General features: G+C 40.2%; 1 protein-coding gene across 3 annotated transcripts in view; it reads right to left on the bottom strand.

Moving 5' to 3' along the window:
• Nucleotides 1-17,760, bottom strand: part of PCDH15 (protocadherin related 15) — a 353,826-nt gene that overhangs the window by 92,370 nt on the left and 243,696 nt on the right. For all 3 annotated transcript variants that reach the window (XM_035537720.1, XM_035537702.1, XM_035537711.1), the window contains exon 20: nucleotides 12,800-12,916. In XM_035537720.1, the coding sequence (XP_035393613.1) occupies nucleotides 12,800-12,916 (117 nt within the window). The remainder of the gene's footprint in view (nucleotides 1-12,799; nucleotides 12,917-17,760) is intronic.

A 17,760-nucleotide genomic window follows, 5' to 3' on the forward strand; every position in this document is an offset into this window, starting at 1 on the left:
CACGTAGCCGCTGTTCGGGAGGACAGAGGTTTTCGCAACGAGAGCCCACCCCTCCCCTCTTCTTCCTTTTTCCACCTTTTATTACTGAGCGTGGCATCGTATGGGATGGAATATCCCTTTGGTTGGTTTAGGTCAGCTGCCCTGGTGATGTTTCTTTCTCACTTTTTTGCCCACCCCCTAGGAGGGTTAGAGAGAGTCCTGATGCTGTGCCAGCACTGCTCAGCAGCAGACACAGCACTGGTGTGATACCACTGCTGTTCTAGCTACAAGTGCAGAGCACAGCACTGTATGGGCTGCTGCAGGGAAAGTTAACATCCCAGCCAGACCCAGTACAGCATCCCTCCCACAAAATATCTTAGAAACATCTGAGAGATCCACTAAGAAAAATCATCAGAGGTTTGGAAAGAAGCAAGCTAAAAAAAATAATCTTTAGGTTGAAGAAGATATATACATATAGACAGAAGTGGTGGTCTGTTTGATAATTCATTTATTTTTGTAATAACAGAAGAAGGACATCACTTAAGGTTGGTTAACATACTTTTCAACAGTATATTGACATCTGAATTTAAAAGTCTCCTTTTGTGCTAGTTCAGGAAACTCTGAATATTCTAAAAATGTAAACACTATTCAGCTTCTCCTGAAAGTTGGAGTCTTGTTACTGAAGGCGGGAAGATTCACATGTTGTATTTCTGAAAAATTGGACTACAGTTGTGAACATAGGACACTCCAGCCTACATGACATTCACTAAATTTTTTTTAAGAGGAGACAAAATGCAAACAGCGCCAGGTTGCTTGGGTAAACCTGCCACAGCCTGAACGGACCGTCTCATGTCCACATCAAACAGCAATATCTGTAGGTTTGACTTGACTTGCCAAAGCTGAGTGTTGAAGAACCTTTCCAAATCCTCACCTCCAACAGCTAAAGCACAGCAATTATATGGCCTGCAGCTTCCAACACATGCTCTCAGTGGCTGAACAGTACAGCACCAGCAATTTTGGAACTACCACCTTTCCCTCCATGCCCTCCTAGTTTGTGAGGAGAACCTGAAAGGGTCATGAGCAAATGCTTCTGTGAAGTGAGGGGACACTGTGGCCCCTGCCACCTCTAACAGAGGACTTCTGCCTCTCACCATTAGACATCGCTGCTAGTTCTAAGCATAACCTCAGAAAACAAATAAGGAGAAGGCATTTGTCCTAGCACTGGTAACAGAAAAAGCTCTTTTGCAAATGGATTTTAAGTAGCCTCGTAACAAACTGTTCAATCCCCATTTTTAATGACAAGAACAAGCACAGGCAGCCTGTGCACCTGTGCATGTCTCACAAACTGTCTGCGTCCATACGCACTCAAGAATACCAAAATTAAAAAGGGAATCAGAAGACGCATTGCCAGAAGGGTATAATAGATGAGTTTTTCAGATCAGTAATTCAATGTTTGCTAATAGGAGGCTATTTACCCGATTTAACTATTTTAACACTAGATGTCTGAATAAGTAACACTTATTCTGAAAAATTAAGTTTCTTGATGCATCCATCACATTTCCAGCGATCTCATTCCAGCTGTCACCCTCCCAAGGACCTTTAACACACAAAATAACCATGCCTGTAAGTACAGCTTACGAGGCAGCTGGCTGCCACATTGGAGAGACAGGAGAGCTCTGGCAGCCTATGCTGACCCATGTGACCTAACAAGTCCCTTAAAAAAACAAAACGGGTGACAAGTCTTGTCCCTGGGATCTCCACGGTCACGCTCTTCCCCTTCTTGAGCAGGTCAGAGGAAGGCACAAGGATGGATCAGAGGGCTGGAGCACCTCTGCTGTAAAGGCAGGCTGAGGGAGTTGGGGTGTTCAGGCTGAAGAAGAGAAGGCTCCGGGGTATCCTCATTGCACCTTCTCAATACCTGAAGGGGGCTTACAAAAAAGATGGAGAGTGCATTTTCGCTTGGGCAGGTAATGACAGGACAAGGGGGAATGGCTTTAAACTAAGGGGAGATTTAGGTTAGGAGGAAATTCTTCACTCAGAGAGGGTGGTGACGCACTGGCACAAGTTGCCCAGGGAAGCTGTGGATGCCCCATTCCTGGAGGTGTTCAGGACGAGGTTAGATGAGGCCCTGGGCAACCTGATCTAGTGGGTGGTGTCCCTGCCCATGGCAGGGGGTTGGAACCAGACGGTCTTTGAGGTCCTTTCCAACCTGAGCCGTTCCATGATTCTCACACCTGTCAGCGTGGAGGGCAGAGCCAAGATCAAGGGACGACGTGCCACAGTTCTCTTCAAGGGCCTGGAAACCTTGTAGAGACCTCCTGACCTTCAGGCTGCATGATCCGCCCCCAGCACACCTCCTTCCCTGGCAGTGCTGCCCGCATTATCTCTGTCTTGATCATCTCTCCTACAGCTTCTCTCACGCTCCTGTAGCACTGAAACTGTTCTGAGTCATGTTTTCAATTACACCAGGAAAATTTTCCATTGCAGCCATTCCCATTAATCTTCAATACAAACATATCTCCTTCACTCCAACAATATAAATCAGAATTTATTAATGACCTACTTTGTATGTATGCATCGTTGTTTTTTTCACTGTTTTTGACTCAGTGGGGTGAGTAAGAAGAGGCAGATTATGTCACGTGCAGTTTTTTGTGGCTAAAAGGTATGATAACACTGGTACAATGGTATCACCAGCTGCTGATCCAGAGAAGAGATCCCTCGCAGCACCCCAGGCTCTGCTGCAACAACCACATTCCCAAACCCCCCCCAGAGGATCGTCTCTGGTATCAGCAGGATGGTGCCTGGCACACACATCTAACTTCAGAGGGGCAGATACTGACAGGTGTCACCTAACCTCTTGGGAGGTTGTATCTGCCTCGCTAAAGCCCCTGAGATGGGCTGCACCACCCACAGGCTACAGAGGATGGCTGGCAGACACCTGAATTTTAACGGACTACTTTCATTCTCAGCAAGTGCCCCTTCACCAGTATTGATATTATTTCACTAGTAATTTGCGTGTTTTCAGAGATTAAAAGGTGACAACGTAGCGGTTTCCTAAAGCACTGGAAGCCACTAAGAGTAAAAACTATGTGCTAAATAGAAGAAAAGGCATCAAACAAGGTGTTTAGAGCAAAGAAAGTTTTGTGTGTGTGTGTGTTGTGTGTGTATATATATATGTATTTATTTTGCACACTGATTTCTGAATAACTATTTATCCGTCTGTGTTACCTGGATATGTAGACACCTGGGACACTTCACAAAAATGAGTAGATTCAGAGAAGCACATCGAAACTCAGGTCCTACTGTTGGTATGACTGCAGTTGATAAACCCCTCTGAGTCTGGACCTCAGACTTGGTTTTGATCTTTACATTGCGTTTAGACAGACAAAACATCAAAAGCCAACAGTTTCATTAATAGAGAATTGGTAATTTTCATCTGTATTCAATACTGTGGTATAAAAGAGATTTGCTGTTCTTGACAATATATTCACTGTATCATGTCAGTTCCTAACTGTAAGGAAACACGGAGGTTACTTTTGTAAACTGTAACAGAAACATTTACAAAGTGGTTCAAACTCAGTAAATAATACCGACATTTTGTTGATACAACAGAAGAGCACTGAAATGCTCAGTCAAAATACATGCTCTGAACTATAAACTTTACTGGGATAAGTATTTACATCATGCTAATGCATGCTACAGAGCTGTACAGTGTGGCATCAGATTTTGCCAACTTAGGATGAGTGGTAGGACTATTCAAATAAACCATACTTACATGCAAATGCAAATAAACCGTAACATGAGAAAAGTGACACTTGAACAAAGAATATTAATTTGCATTAAAAATCATACGTACCATGTAAGAATTTAATTGGAGGTATCAGTGGTACTGATGTCAAAACAATAAGAATACTTTAGTCTAGTAATAAAAGAGGAAGACAGAGAGCAAGGCAGCCAGGCCATCTCAAGGCAGCCAGGCCATCTCAGCCTCTTTTCCCATAAAAACCTGGGCACATAACACTTTCCATGTAAAGAAAAGTGAGACAGGGCTGGATGCAACCCAGAGAGAGTTTCAGAGAGTTTCTAGGGAGCCTTGCTACTCCTCCGGGTGTTTTTAACTGCAGCAGTGATGAAGGCCATTGCCTCTTGGAGCCCTCCAAGGAAATCCAGCCTGGCCCAGGTTGGGTTTATTAGCAAGTCCAGTGCTCCTGTGCCACTGGCAGTTTAGCACCTCTAATAATTCAGAATTGGGTCTACCAGATGTGCTCTGATGTTCCGTGGAGTAATTTATGAAAACCATGTTAGTTGTTAATAGTATTTTACACGACAATGCACATTATACATGTGAAAATTCTTGAAAACATGAGAAATTTCAGAGATCATAGCATAATAGACAATTATACAACTTTCGTCCTGACATTCTTCTTCACCATTACAATTAAGAGGAAATTACCTGCTAAGATCCACTCTATTTGGCTATAGAGTAATGGTCCTCACATTTGCTTGCAAGACTAGAAGCTATCATTATCATTAAACATGCACACACTAGGTAATTTGTTATTAAATAAAGAAAAATCTCATCAGGTTATTGCTCCTGATATGACTATCAAGTACACTTTTCTCCTGTCATTTCTGAAAATAACAAAATGGGGATTTATTTTTTATTTACTATATTTTGGCACCAATGTAATTAGAAAAATCTCATGAGAAATTTTCCAGGGAAATCCATTTAGAAGCAAGTTTCAATTATCTCAAGTATTAATCACCTTTCGTTTCTTTTTAAAATTAATTTAGATGCATTCCTATGTCTACAGCAAAACTCAAATATAAGATTACATTGCCAAATAAATTACACTCTCAAATAAACCATAAAGAAAGGATTTTAGCTGGCAGGAACCACGCTCATTCTCTTGAACCAGAACTTTTATCCTAAAAGTCCAAGACTAATATCAAATTCATCCAGCTCCAATTACGATATTATTGCTGCATAATTCCTCAAGTTTCCATTTTCTCTGGGGAAACTGCATGGGTATGGCACGAAAACATCCCCAGCATTTACATTAGATGATCAGGGTGTATGTGGAGATCCTGGACAAAGAGGCCGTGCAGAGTGCACACGTGCACTACCAAGATAAATCTCAACAGGCACAGAGAGGTTGCAGATGAATTGTAATGCAATAGAGCCATGGAAATGGCATGAGTATAGTAACAGTAACGTCTTCTGTATGTTTTCACTTATATTTCTCAAAGTAATTCAAAAGGAAGCTAGCAATCCTTACTCCTACTATGCAAAAGGGTAACCGAGGCACAAAACCAGAAAGATGGAGCCCAGCGAAGTGAGGAAAAAAGAGCATTTCACTTCCATCTGCACTCTACTCATGAAGATTCCAGATGTGCATCTGTGTAAATGACTGCGATTTTATCCCATGTACTAGGATGGAATACTAGTGTAAAAGATAAAGGCAGACTTATTCATCAAGTCCCTTTGTACTCAATGCCACTTTCTGACTGAAGTCAGAAAACTTCTACAGCTACTGTAGATAAAATGTGAGGCAAGTAAGGTTAAATAAATGGTCTCCATTCATTTCCATTCAGAGATTTCAACAGAAATCTGAATGATTTACAACATAAAGAGTTCACTAAGGCAAATTTTGTAAAGTTAGTTCTGTGAAAAAAACTGGAAAGTGATGCTAAATACAGATGGCTGCAAGTGTTCTTTGTAACAAACCAACACAGGACAGTTACCATTAAAGATGGGCCAGTCCACAAGGTGAGCAATTGACTTTGGTGGGTCTCCTACCAACTGTGGATTGTTAATAGTGCACTCACACGTATTTACTCTCTCATTTACCAGTCATTACCATTTTATAATTTTATATAAGCTCTAAAATTTGAATTATTTTATTCTTTAGTATGTAACTCAATGAAAGTGTCTGCAAGTCTGGATTAATTCTGGAAATTCTGAATTAATAACAAGCTGAACACAAAAAGAGTATAAACTTTTAAAGCCACAAGATAAAATTCCTTTAAGAGCTTACTGATTTTGCAGCATGTTTCCCTTATGCTAATCTCCGGCAGACACTATGATATTCAACAGTAATAGTTTATAAAAGATCAAGCCCTGGACTATCTGAAAATGTCTTCATCTCTAATTAAGTATCTGTTAAATCTCTAATTAAATATCTGTTAGCATCGCACTTTCAGTGGGTGCTGTAAAACAATAAGGACAATTACTCTCAATCTGACAAAATAGCTCCACTGATCACAAACTTTACAAGGTGTTACGAGACTGGATAAACCATTAAACTGGATGTTCTGGAGCTCTGGAAGCTGACTGGTCATTAAAATTAGCATTCTGCATCTGTTTCTATTGACATTTCAAATCAACAAAATCAGAATATGCAGGGGAATTGCCCATGAAATAAATATTCCAGCTTTTACAGTGATGGCCTAGGTAAAAAAGGCCTATACAGGAAAAGCATGCACCTCCTGATATATCAGTCCTGGAAATATTCACCTCCTGATAATTAAACCAAGCACCTATCACATAGCTCAAGATGCTCTCCTTTCGCAATATTTGGAGAGTTAAGCTCCTTGAAAAAATTATTATAATCATCTGGCATCTTTCATCACCATATCACTTCAATAAAGCATAAACTAATCACAATGAATAAACCTCTTCTTTTTCTCCCCAGGGATGATCTCGGGTGTCCTTGAATAGCTAACTTCGGTACGTGCATGGCCATCTGTACTGGACGTACTGCCTTTGACAAACAAAAAGGACAAGCTTAATGCAACCAACATTCAAATCCCTCCACGTGCAATTATCTCCTTAAAAAAACTTTTGTACATAACTGGAAATAAAACAATTTTAAAGTCCTTTCTCATCATCAAAACCTTCCCACTCAATGAGGTTTAACCCCTAAAGTTTCAAGTCAAGCCACTGCTTTGCTGTCATTCCACAGAGCCAAGTCCTTTTTGCTTTCCCCTCTCTTGCTCCTGAACAGATTGCCCCATGCCATTTTAAGTCAGACTATTCATTAGTGTGTGTAGGAAACGAAGATACCCTGTGACGATGTACAGAATGGCCTAGCATTTATTTTTGGTTTAAGTCACATCCAAACCCAACATGGAAGGAAGGAATAGAAGTAAGAGGGAGGCTGTTTAAAAGCAGTTTCAGCCATGTCTCTGTTCAGCTGCCAAGCATGACTCACCCAGATGGCCAAAGCGTTGTCTAGACACCAATTCCACACATTTTTGGCTGCCACCCCTGAGGCATTTTAAGAAGCTGTGTCTTGTGCTGGCCACTCATCATTCCTTGAGAGCTAAGCTCTCAGACTGAGCAATGAGAGCAGAAGTATTATTACAAACAGGGGAACTGAAAGCAGTCCTGAGGACTCTCCAGCATCTGATCGCATCGAGCGACGTAGGGTAGAGGGCTTTATGCATCTGTTACAGCCCTGATGTATGCTTCAGATCTCACCAGCTATAAAACGTCATCTACCTGCCCAAAGAACAGATGTTTGCTAGCTCGGGATACTAAAGACTGTGCTGATAAAATTCAGAAGTGTTGATGAGAGAGTCAGACACCAGCTTCATCTAAGCCTTGGGGTCTGCAGGTATCTCTCACTAAAAAGACTGGAGAACATCTCTGGGTGAAACCAAAGCTGTGTACATTTGAGTTATCTAAAGCAAAGCAGGGCATACAGATGCTGGTTCAAAACTCTACATTTGATTAAATATAATTGTGGCTAAGCGTGAGGAGCTGTCTCAGAAACTCCAGTAACTGGGCATCCTTCTCTCTCACTACCCCTTAGTCCACACTAACATGCCCCAAAGCAAATGTCTGATTATCATCTGTACAAGGACTCACTTACTCCTTTCTGTCTCCATTGATGGAATTTTCTTTATTACCTTGCAGCCTTAGACTCTTCTCTTTTATGCTCTTTTTATGCTCTTTTATGCTCAGCTATGCCTGTAACTCCAGGCTTTTTTTTTGTTTCTTTTTTTTTTTCCCACTGGTGGTCTCAGATCTTGGTTTTATTTTCATTCCCTATTTTACAGATAATTCTTTTTTTTTTTTTCTATAGGATATTATCATATCTACTTTAGTTGCATGAAGCATTTATTTGGCACATCCAGTAGAGATGTAACATGTCTGTGTTTTCCAGCCACACAAATAGTTATGGACCTCACAGGATACCTGCTTGCACTGTTACTCGCTTTTGACTTCATCCTTTGGTCAGATCACTGTTTTCAAAACAGGATTCGGTTGGGAAATTAAATTCTAATAGTCAATGGAGTTCTTACAGGAAACAAAGAACATAGTTTAACAGTGGAAAAATCGTGTATTTTACTTAGTCCTTTAGTTCCAGATGGACAACCATTCTGGAAGGAAAGCTCAAGATGACGCATGAGGGAAATCCTGCGCACAACTGTCTGCTCTGTCCTGACACAGAGGTGTCACCCCCCCACCCTATTTACACAGAGGCTGGGATGCTTCCCCCATCTGCTTCTTCACAGTAGTCCCCACACAAAGAGGACAGCTTCCTGCAAGTGGTCTAAAAGTGTTTTAAAGTTCAAGATTTGTATTTTAGTAAGGTTTACCAGTTATTTAGAAAGAACTGAAGATGTACTCAAGCTTCTCCTCAGCAGTCATGCCACCAGGGCTCTGCTCTACTACCACAACTCCCTATGCCTCCCTTGGCCTGCTTTTGTTGCTTTATGCATTTTGTTACCCTTTACCCGTACACGTGTCAAGAATTAGAGGAAAGCTGGTCTGGGAAACACAGTGTGAGCAACAGTAGGATGTATGAAGTAACTTGAAAGATCACATACCATAAAACTGTTTAAAACTGGAGAAAAATATACTATGGATCATTCCAACAAACAAAAGGACGTAAGTTGATCTAACATGCTTCCTGAAACGTATGTGAAACCAAATGTACCAGATTTCAACGACCAGAGTGGTAATTCAAATCAAGGGTTTTTAATGCAAGCATGAAAAGTAACTTCTTAAAAATAGTTTATATTCTCAGTTACCACACACACACAAAAAGTGAATTCAAACTGGAAAAGGAAAGAAAGGAGAAAATGGTTAGAACTGAAACTGACATTTGCTCAAGAAAACCCTTCAAATCCTATTATGTCCTTTAGAGAAAAGCACTGGTTTCTATGTTTTAATTGACATTTCACTAGGACACTGAAGGAATAACTATCAGAGATATCTCATGCCTTCAGGCCAAGAGTTCTTTGATCACTTTGAAATCCAAAGGTTAAAATGAAAACATAATGAGGTTTCTACTTGGGAGCATTTGAATCTAGCACAGGTGATTTTTGTATTAAATGAGCACTTAGTAGTAGTAATCAGAAATCGATGTTTGTTGTGACCAAACCAATCCTATTATCAACACTTGCATTCTACTGGTGGCTTAATGTTACAGGCATCAGGTTTGTATGTTTCATTTAAGAAAATTACACAATTTCAATGCAACAGTTGATTTTGAAGACTTCAAAATCTTCACATTGTTACCTGCATTTATGCCTATTATAGTGGTAATAAGCAGGATCCAGCATTCAGTGATTTTGATTTCTCTCATGTATGTGCATCAATTTCTCTACAGAAATACAAGCAATCCTCACATCTTTCAAATACAAAACACTCAAAATCAGAAAAAAATAAATCTATATAAATACATGAGGAAATCACAAGAAAGGAATCTGGGAGACATAAGTGCTTTAGTCTGGTTTTATATTCTCCCATTCTCATGCTACCTAAGGATGGCCATTATTACCCACTGTAAGAGTGGGGAAGCTTACTCACGATCAATTTCTACATTTATCTGTCCATCTGACAGTGACAGAAATGTTAGAACTGGAGAGACTGCAGAAGGATAAAGGGCTAAACCTAATTCTAAGTAAAAAATCTGCTGACAGTTTGATGGGCTAGTAGGATTATTTTTTTTTGTGTTGTTTGTTTTTTAGATGAGAAACTGACATAACTTTGCATTATAAAATGCAGATTCCACAGAACTAAGAAAGGTTACAAATACATTATTAATCAGTTAGAGACTGTTTCGTTTCATCAACTGTTTTGGTAATATCTTATTCCCTAAAGTTTAGACACATTAATCTAGGGAATCACAAAATGGAGATTATATCAGAATGGGCAAATCCTTCATCAAGACCAAAATAATCTTATTGTAAGGCAACAGATAATATTAAATAAAACCTGCATAAAAAATCAAGTTAAAAACTGATTCTCTAGCAGCAATGAATATATAAAAATATATTTTCATAATATAATATATATTTTATAATATATATCCCAATAACTCTTTTTTGTTGACATTTCCACTAATTCCATGAAAGAGAAATTCTGATTTTTGTCCTATTTCACTGATCCTTAGCATCCTTTTCTGCATGCTTTTCTCAGAGGTCAGTGAGATAACCTGCTAGGACAAATGCGTACTGATGCTACAGGCAGAGCCAGGTCTATAGAAGTGTTACTGATGGATTTAGAACTTTATCACTGGCTGATTTTGACTGTCAAAAAAAAAAAAAAAAAAAGCTCTTTCAACAGTCATGGAAAGCAAGTTTTCCCCCCTCTCCACTGGCAGATCACTCTAAAGCAGCTCCACTTGTGATATGGGCAGTGTTTCCTGTTGAATTATTTCCTGCTAACTGCTGAGGATGAAAGCTCTTTAATGAAAATGGAGTTTCCTACCTGCCTGGTTTCCAACTCATTCCTAGGGAGAGCAACAGAGAATTTTCTCCAGCTAACACCCATCCGCTGAACTCCCTGAAATGCTGAATGCAATTCAGACCCATGTTTATGAAGGCAAAGCTTACTAATTTGATGGTAGTACTACGGTAACAGAGTGCATTATTATTCAGGAAGAAATGTTGGCAAAATAAGGTAATACCTTTGTGCCATATAGTGTAAGCATAAACCCTGCTGGCTTCTAATGCCACCCAGAAATTCTGCACCCATGTTACTGCACCAAATATATGGAAGAATAAGACATACATGAAACGTGCCAGTAAAAAAAACATTCAGAAAGTAGAATCAAAGCTTAGTTTAGATCACATAGTTACAGGATATTATCTTAAATAAATTTAAAATTATTTCCCAGCAAATAAAATCGGAGCCATCAACTCTAATTTCCACTGTAAGTTTCAGTTTTAAACAATGACTAAGATGATGGTGGACACCTTGGCCTGGAGATCTCCAAGGAACAGTGAAAAAAATCAGACAAAAGTACTGTAGTTCCACAGAGCAAAAAGGGAGCAAAAGGTGCAGCAAGAGTGTACACAAGCCACAAAAATATGAACACTTACTAAACTCTGTGAATAGCTAGAGCGGGAATTTCTACTCTGTAGATTTCTACAAGGCAACTAGAGATACTTCCCTTTGCTTACGCATAAAGGTTACAATCCAAAATGGAACTGGGTGTTGTGGGTGTAACTGCAGTGCCTAAAGCAAAACTAAGATCCTCAAAACCCCAGCTTCATCATACATGTCCATGATCTTCATGGGTGCTGAGGCTTGTTACCTTCACAGCAGTGTCATGGCCTGGAAGACTACTTCCATGGAGAAATTAATGCTTCCTTCTCTTAATATTCCCCTGGAAATTGCCCAACACTGGCCATTTAAGACACAGCTCTCTATTTCATCTACTGCTGAAATAACGTGTATGTCCTCTGCTGCTGCATTCCTCAAGTACACTGTAAAACTATTTATTGATAACAATTGCTATTTTTGACCTACAGGTTGATATCATATTCTTATATATATTTTAGACAAACAATAGTCCAGATCTTCAGCAAATATTAACTATTTTAATATCTCCAGGTTCAGTAATATGCAGCTGATAGACACCACCTGCAGTGAATTTACTTACCATTGTGTTAGGACTTTTTACAAAGGGATAGCAGGACTGTCCTTACAGAAACACTGCTTCAGCATTTCTGTCCTTGAGTGGTAAATAAAGTACTATGAAACATATTTAGCTAAGCTACAGTTGATTTGTGTCAAAGCACTGCCATCATCTTTTAATGTGCATGGCACATTCACTCTGAACACTTTTCCCTGAGAATTACTCCCCTTAATATGCCAAACACTAACAATTAAAAATTAAACCTGGCTGGCAGAACATCTTGGGCTTTTATTGTCCTCAGTGTATCATCTGGTCACCAATGTTCATCAACCTCTGATTACAAAAATTGATATTACCCTTCAGAACAGCTAACAAGTCAAAAATACGTGTTCAGTTCTGTCAATCAAGTGCTTCACTAGGGAACAGTGATAAAAGTCAGTGGCAAAAATAAACTTTATCCCCAAAACAACACCAGTCTGTTCAAATACTACATATCCAATAAAACCAGCTGGTGGGCTGTGCAGTTCCCCATCCCCATGACCCTATGATGTCTCAGACTAGGAATGCACAATGACTGCAAATCAAGGTAACAAACTTAAAAAGCTGTATTTTGTTTCCCTGTTAAGCTGCACAATTGTACAAAAGACAGCCATGACATCCGTTCTTTCCTATTCCTGTAATTCATCTGACACTGGGAAGTTGAATGAAGTGGTTTTCAAACCTCTTCCTGTCAGAAAGGAGCTGTATCACTTATGTGCCAGCTTCAGAAACCATTGTTTTACATGCAGCCTCTGTCCAAAAAGGCTGACAAAAAATATATGAGTTACTGCTCTGTGAAACTCATAATAATCACCTTTGTTGTTGAGAGAGTTAGGTCGCTTATGAGGGTTAAAGATTTCTCCCTCTTGGGTGCAGAGTATTAATAGAACCTTTTTGCTTACCGGAGGATCTTGATCCTCAGCTGAAACAGTAGTGATAACAGTGCCCTTGACTGCATCAGGAGCAACCATTCCCCTGTAGAGCTTTTTGCTAAATACCGGCGAGTAATCATTCATATCCTGCAAAACATAATTAAGAGTTTAGTGCTGAAGTTTAAACAAAAGTATAGACACATTCACAACCAATCTTTGAAATTCTACCCAATCACTCCCTCTTAATTAGGAAACCTATTTGCCATTCAGAGTCCCTCTTGGCTCTCAATTCCATTACCACCAAACAAAACTAGCACAGAAGGGGAAGATGCCAAAGTTTCAAAACAACATATTCATATGAGACAGATCAACAGAAGGGAATTCTGCAGAAAAACACACAGTCTCACAAGTAAACAAAGCAGAGATTTCCATGACAGCTGTTTCTCAAGCAGTGGGCCACAACGTGGCTTTGCTAATTTTCTAAAATGAATGAGCTTGCTGTTGCTTGACAGTGTGCGTTACCTCTAATATGCAATAAATGAGGGGAAAACATAACATCAGATTAATATCAACACTTCACAAGAGCCTAATATATTGTTCTGCAGACAGATGCATATGCTGTCAAAAACCAGCTTCAAAGGCTTGGGTTAAGCCCAATGCCATTGTCACAATAACACGTGTGCATGCACCTAAGTATACCTTGGCACCTATAGACGTGCACACAGCTGTGTGTGCGCATACATTCATGGGTGCATCCATGTGTGATAGAGAACCCCTGCCAAACACCAGGCTGGGTGGGACTAGAGGACCTGCAGCCCACACGCGCTGCGCCAGCTTGCACCAAGGTAGATGTGAGCAGAGAGATACACGCTGCTTTCACCGACGTGTTCACCCCACGCATCAGGGGCTGTGGAAATTTACAAACTCATCCACCATCACTGGCTGTTCCAGAAACTCATTCATTGTTCCCACCCTAAGTTGTCAGGAATTCATTTTTGCCAATGTCCTCTCACAGTGAGGCCCAGAAAATACGTGTGTTCTTTAAAAATAAAAAATTAAACACACATCTTTAAATCACAATGTTTATTCTTATAATAAAACTATTTCAGTTTCTTCTGTAGAGCCACCTTCCTAGCATGAATTCTTTTGAGAACAGATTTATTCATTTTTGTGTACTACTACGTCCAGTTTTGCACAGATGGATAGCAGATTTTGGTTTTCCCTGCTACAGAGAAAATCCAGAACAAGTAAGAAGCACGATATGCCTTCAGCACAGAGGAGTGACTTTACTGATCCACAAATGAAAAGGAGACTTCCTCCCCTGCCTTAAAGCAGAACACAGGTGCCACCCACCTGCTGGGCTACCCACACAAACACAGCTACTCAGTACACCTGCTGGGCTACCCACACAAACACAGCTACTCAGTATTTACACACAGATGCTTCTACCTGTTGTTACAGATCTTCATGCTGCAAATGCTACATGCTGATGCTGGCCTGTGCACTACATTAGCATTTAAAACCTTCATATATATTTCATCAGAGGTAATAAACATCTATGAAGAAATCACTGTTACAAACCCATGTAATACAGGCCTGAAAAATTAATGCGTTATGTTCTGCTGAAAGGTCTGCAATTCAAGCCTTCAATGCATTGGAAATGCATTTTCACCGATTTTCAGTTTTTCAAAGAGACAATTGGACCATCAAATTAAAATAAAAAGCGACAACTAGGCAATTCAAACTAGGAGAGCATTCAAAAGAATAGAATTTGGAAAAACATTCACATTCAAACAGATTAGCATTTCTGTATGGAATTACAGGCATTGAATCTTTTTCTTTCAAATTCTTGACCTGTTTGCAAGAAGATAATTTACTTCAATTAAGAACGTAAAACCAAAGAATAATTTATATAAACAATTTTGCTCCCCTGGACTCTTCAAAGTGACACCAGGTTTGTAAAATAAGCCATCCTTTGTTCTGCTTTGGTCCCTGAAATTCCACTCCAGAGCAGTGCAGCTCAGTGGCAAAGAAGCCAACATCACACAGCAATCTCCCCCTGTCAGGCTCCATTCACAGCCCATTCTACCTCAAAGAAAAGGTGCAGAGTTTATTTATTTGAAGCTGACACCAAGTAGCTCTGCGTACAGAAAACCAGCAGCAAAAGGTGGCACATAAAAAGTAATCTCGAGTATTGTCTGAGGAGCATCATACAATGATGCATGCACAGGCACTACCGCTGCATAAATCCCAGTATTTGGAAGTGTTTTGTTTTGTAGGCCCTCAAGTTTTTCAGTGAGAGGTATAACCTTTTACAGACCACACTGTCACAGAGAAGACAGGTTCTGTCCTTCCGCATGCAGACTCCATCTGAACCAACAACCGGTATGGTACTTACAATGACTTCACATTTTCTGGAATAGCTCAGCCTTTTTTAAAAAATGTCTCTCTGCACCTGCACAGCCACAGCCATGTCTACTCTTTGTTCCTTGGCACAGCAGCAGCAGATTGCACTCTGCTGCTTGCTCATTCTGGGGGAATCTGGGGGAATCACCATGTGATGTTTTTGTTATCTTCTGTGCAACTGAGCACCCAAAAGTCTGCAACTTACAGTACTGGAAAGCCTAATCCTGTTGAAAGATGATACACTACATGCTCTGCTATAGAAAAATGACTAAGTCATTCTAATTCCTACACCTATTTTTCAAGATACATGGATCAACACAAAATATACACAGTGTATATTATATAATATATATATATATATGTATGTATGTATATATATGTATATATATAATACAAAGTGTAGCACAAAGTAGAAAAGCAGAAGGCTTCCTGTCCTAACTCACCTCTCCTCTGAGCGGAGCTTTATGCATGATTGTGCCTCATAAACCTTACCCAAGCCAAGCAACCAGACACGAAATACTTCAGCCATACCTAAACAGAGCAGCTCCACGTGCTTTTCTTCCTGGATCCTCTCTTCCCAACCCCTAAAGCAGCTACTTGTTTTATACAGCAGAATTCAAACTTACATGTTCTCACTTTTATCACAATGAAAGTTCCTCACAAGAATTATGTCTTCCCATCACACAGCTGCAATAAATACACTTCAGAGAGAGCAAGACTGACATTACAGACAGGTGATCAAGTCTCATATGCTCACCACAATGCCTCTGACAAATAACTGCCAGAAGCAGAAAGGTAACTTCTGCAGGCAGAAGGCATACACGTGGAACACGCAGATGGCATGGGAAGTGCATTATTGGTTGTATTGCTTTCTTTATTCTAGTAGAAGTCTTTGTTCAGTGGCAGGAGGAAAAAGACGACCCTTCTGGGCTATTTCCCATGCAGGAAGTAGCGGTTTTGTTACAGGCGTGTTGGGGAAATTCATTTCCTCCTCGTATTTTCATCTCCTTCAAGTGGTATCATTTCTCTTCACATATTATGGGCACTTAAAGGCATCAGAAAGGTCACAAAAAGAAACTATTGCACCAGCTAAAACCAACTAAAAAGCACCAACATCGAGGATGGAATACAGTCTACATCTGATTCTGTTAGAGTATAGAAAGAAACCAAACTCCACATTTTTTAAAAAAACAGCTCAAGATCACAGGCATGATTCCCCATGCCCATGCCATCAGTCCTCCCAGTTTGTTTTTCTGCACCACGCCAGACTTCACATTGAGAAGTGGCCTGCACGGAGGACTCCCCAGATGCATGCAGAGATGCAGTTTTCAGGCTTTGATGAGAGGGATTTGGGGCAAAAATACAACATTTTAGAGAAAGTACTGGGCCTTGCCATGACTGGAGACCAAGGACATGGAGTGGCATACTCCTGCACAGCTACATAATTGAAGATGACTCTACATCTGAAGGCTTCTGCTGAAACACCACAAAAACAGCTTTGCACTGACATGTATGTGGCTTATGGATGCAATCAATAACCACAGTCTAGGAGTGGGATGGCAATCTTACACTACTTTTTACTGCCACTTTGTGGAGTTACCTCTTAAAAACTGTGGCATAATCCTGCAGATACCCTCGTGGCCAAACCATGGTGTCTTCCAACCTTTCACAGTCCACTGCTTCATCCATATAAATCCAGGCTGCTATTAACTATCAAACACACACAGAACAGCAAATGGGAAATGCAGGTAATGGATTCTCTGCATACCTTGCTTTGAAATACTTGGCTGCGTATTTTGACAGTAAGGTAATAGCAGCCACGTATTTATATATAAGTACAAAATTGCCTTTATGTCACTGCTCATCTAGCTGAAGATTTACTGTATTTTTGCATGTCTTTGTTTACACAACGGGGTCAGAGTCAAAGCATAACAACCCAAAGCTCTCTTCCTACCACAGTTCCTCATCTCGCACCACTTTTTGTTTCCCTTTGTTTCACATTGCTCACACTGGGGAACACATGAAAGCAGGACAGCACAAGCCCTTACTCCTTTCCCTTGCACGTGTAAGAATCTAAAGCAACAAGGAAGCACAATATGGGAGGTATGCTCAAATACTGTCATTTCAGAGAATCCACAGTCGTAGACTCAAAATCAAATGAAGACGTATCATGAGATTTCTTGATGAAAATTCATTTATTAACTCTGATGCCTCCCTCAGCTCCTGAGTGATGCCACTTGCTGACCAACTTCCTCGCACTCTGAACAAGACACATCCCATTCACAAGATTTGAAGGGCTGTTATTTATCAAAAGGGCTTGAGAAAACAAATACTGACCAGCCCGCAGATAATATGAAAATGATGAACAAAAATGTTGGTGAACTAAGATATACATCTAGGAATGCCAATGAGGAGAAACAAGCATGGGGGAGGAAAGGCATTAAGAAGCAAATCAATACGTAATTTAAAAACCATTAAGACAGTCACTAGCAGTTATGAACTAAAACCAAAGAAGGTGCTCCCCGACAGGTGGCGGCTGCCGACATGGGAGGGCAACACAGGACAACTGCGCAAAAAAATATCTG

The sequence above is a fragment of the Cygnus atratus genome, chromosome 7 (assembly GCF_013377495.2).
Source record: "Cygnus atratus isolate AKBS03 ecotype Queensland, Australia chromosome 7, CAtr_DNAZoo_HiC_assembly, whole genome shotgun sequence".
NCBI lineage: Eukaryota > Metazoa > Chordata > Aves > Anseriformes > Anatidae > Cygnus > Cygnus atratus.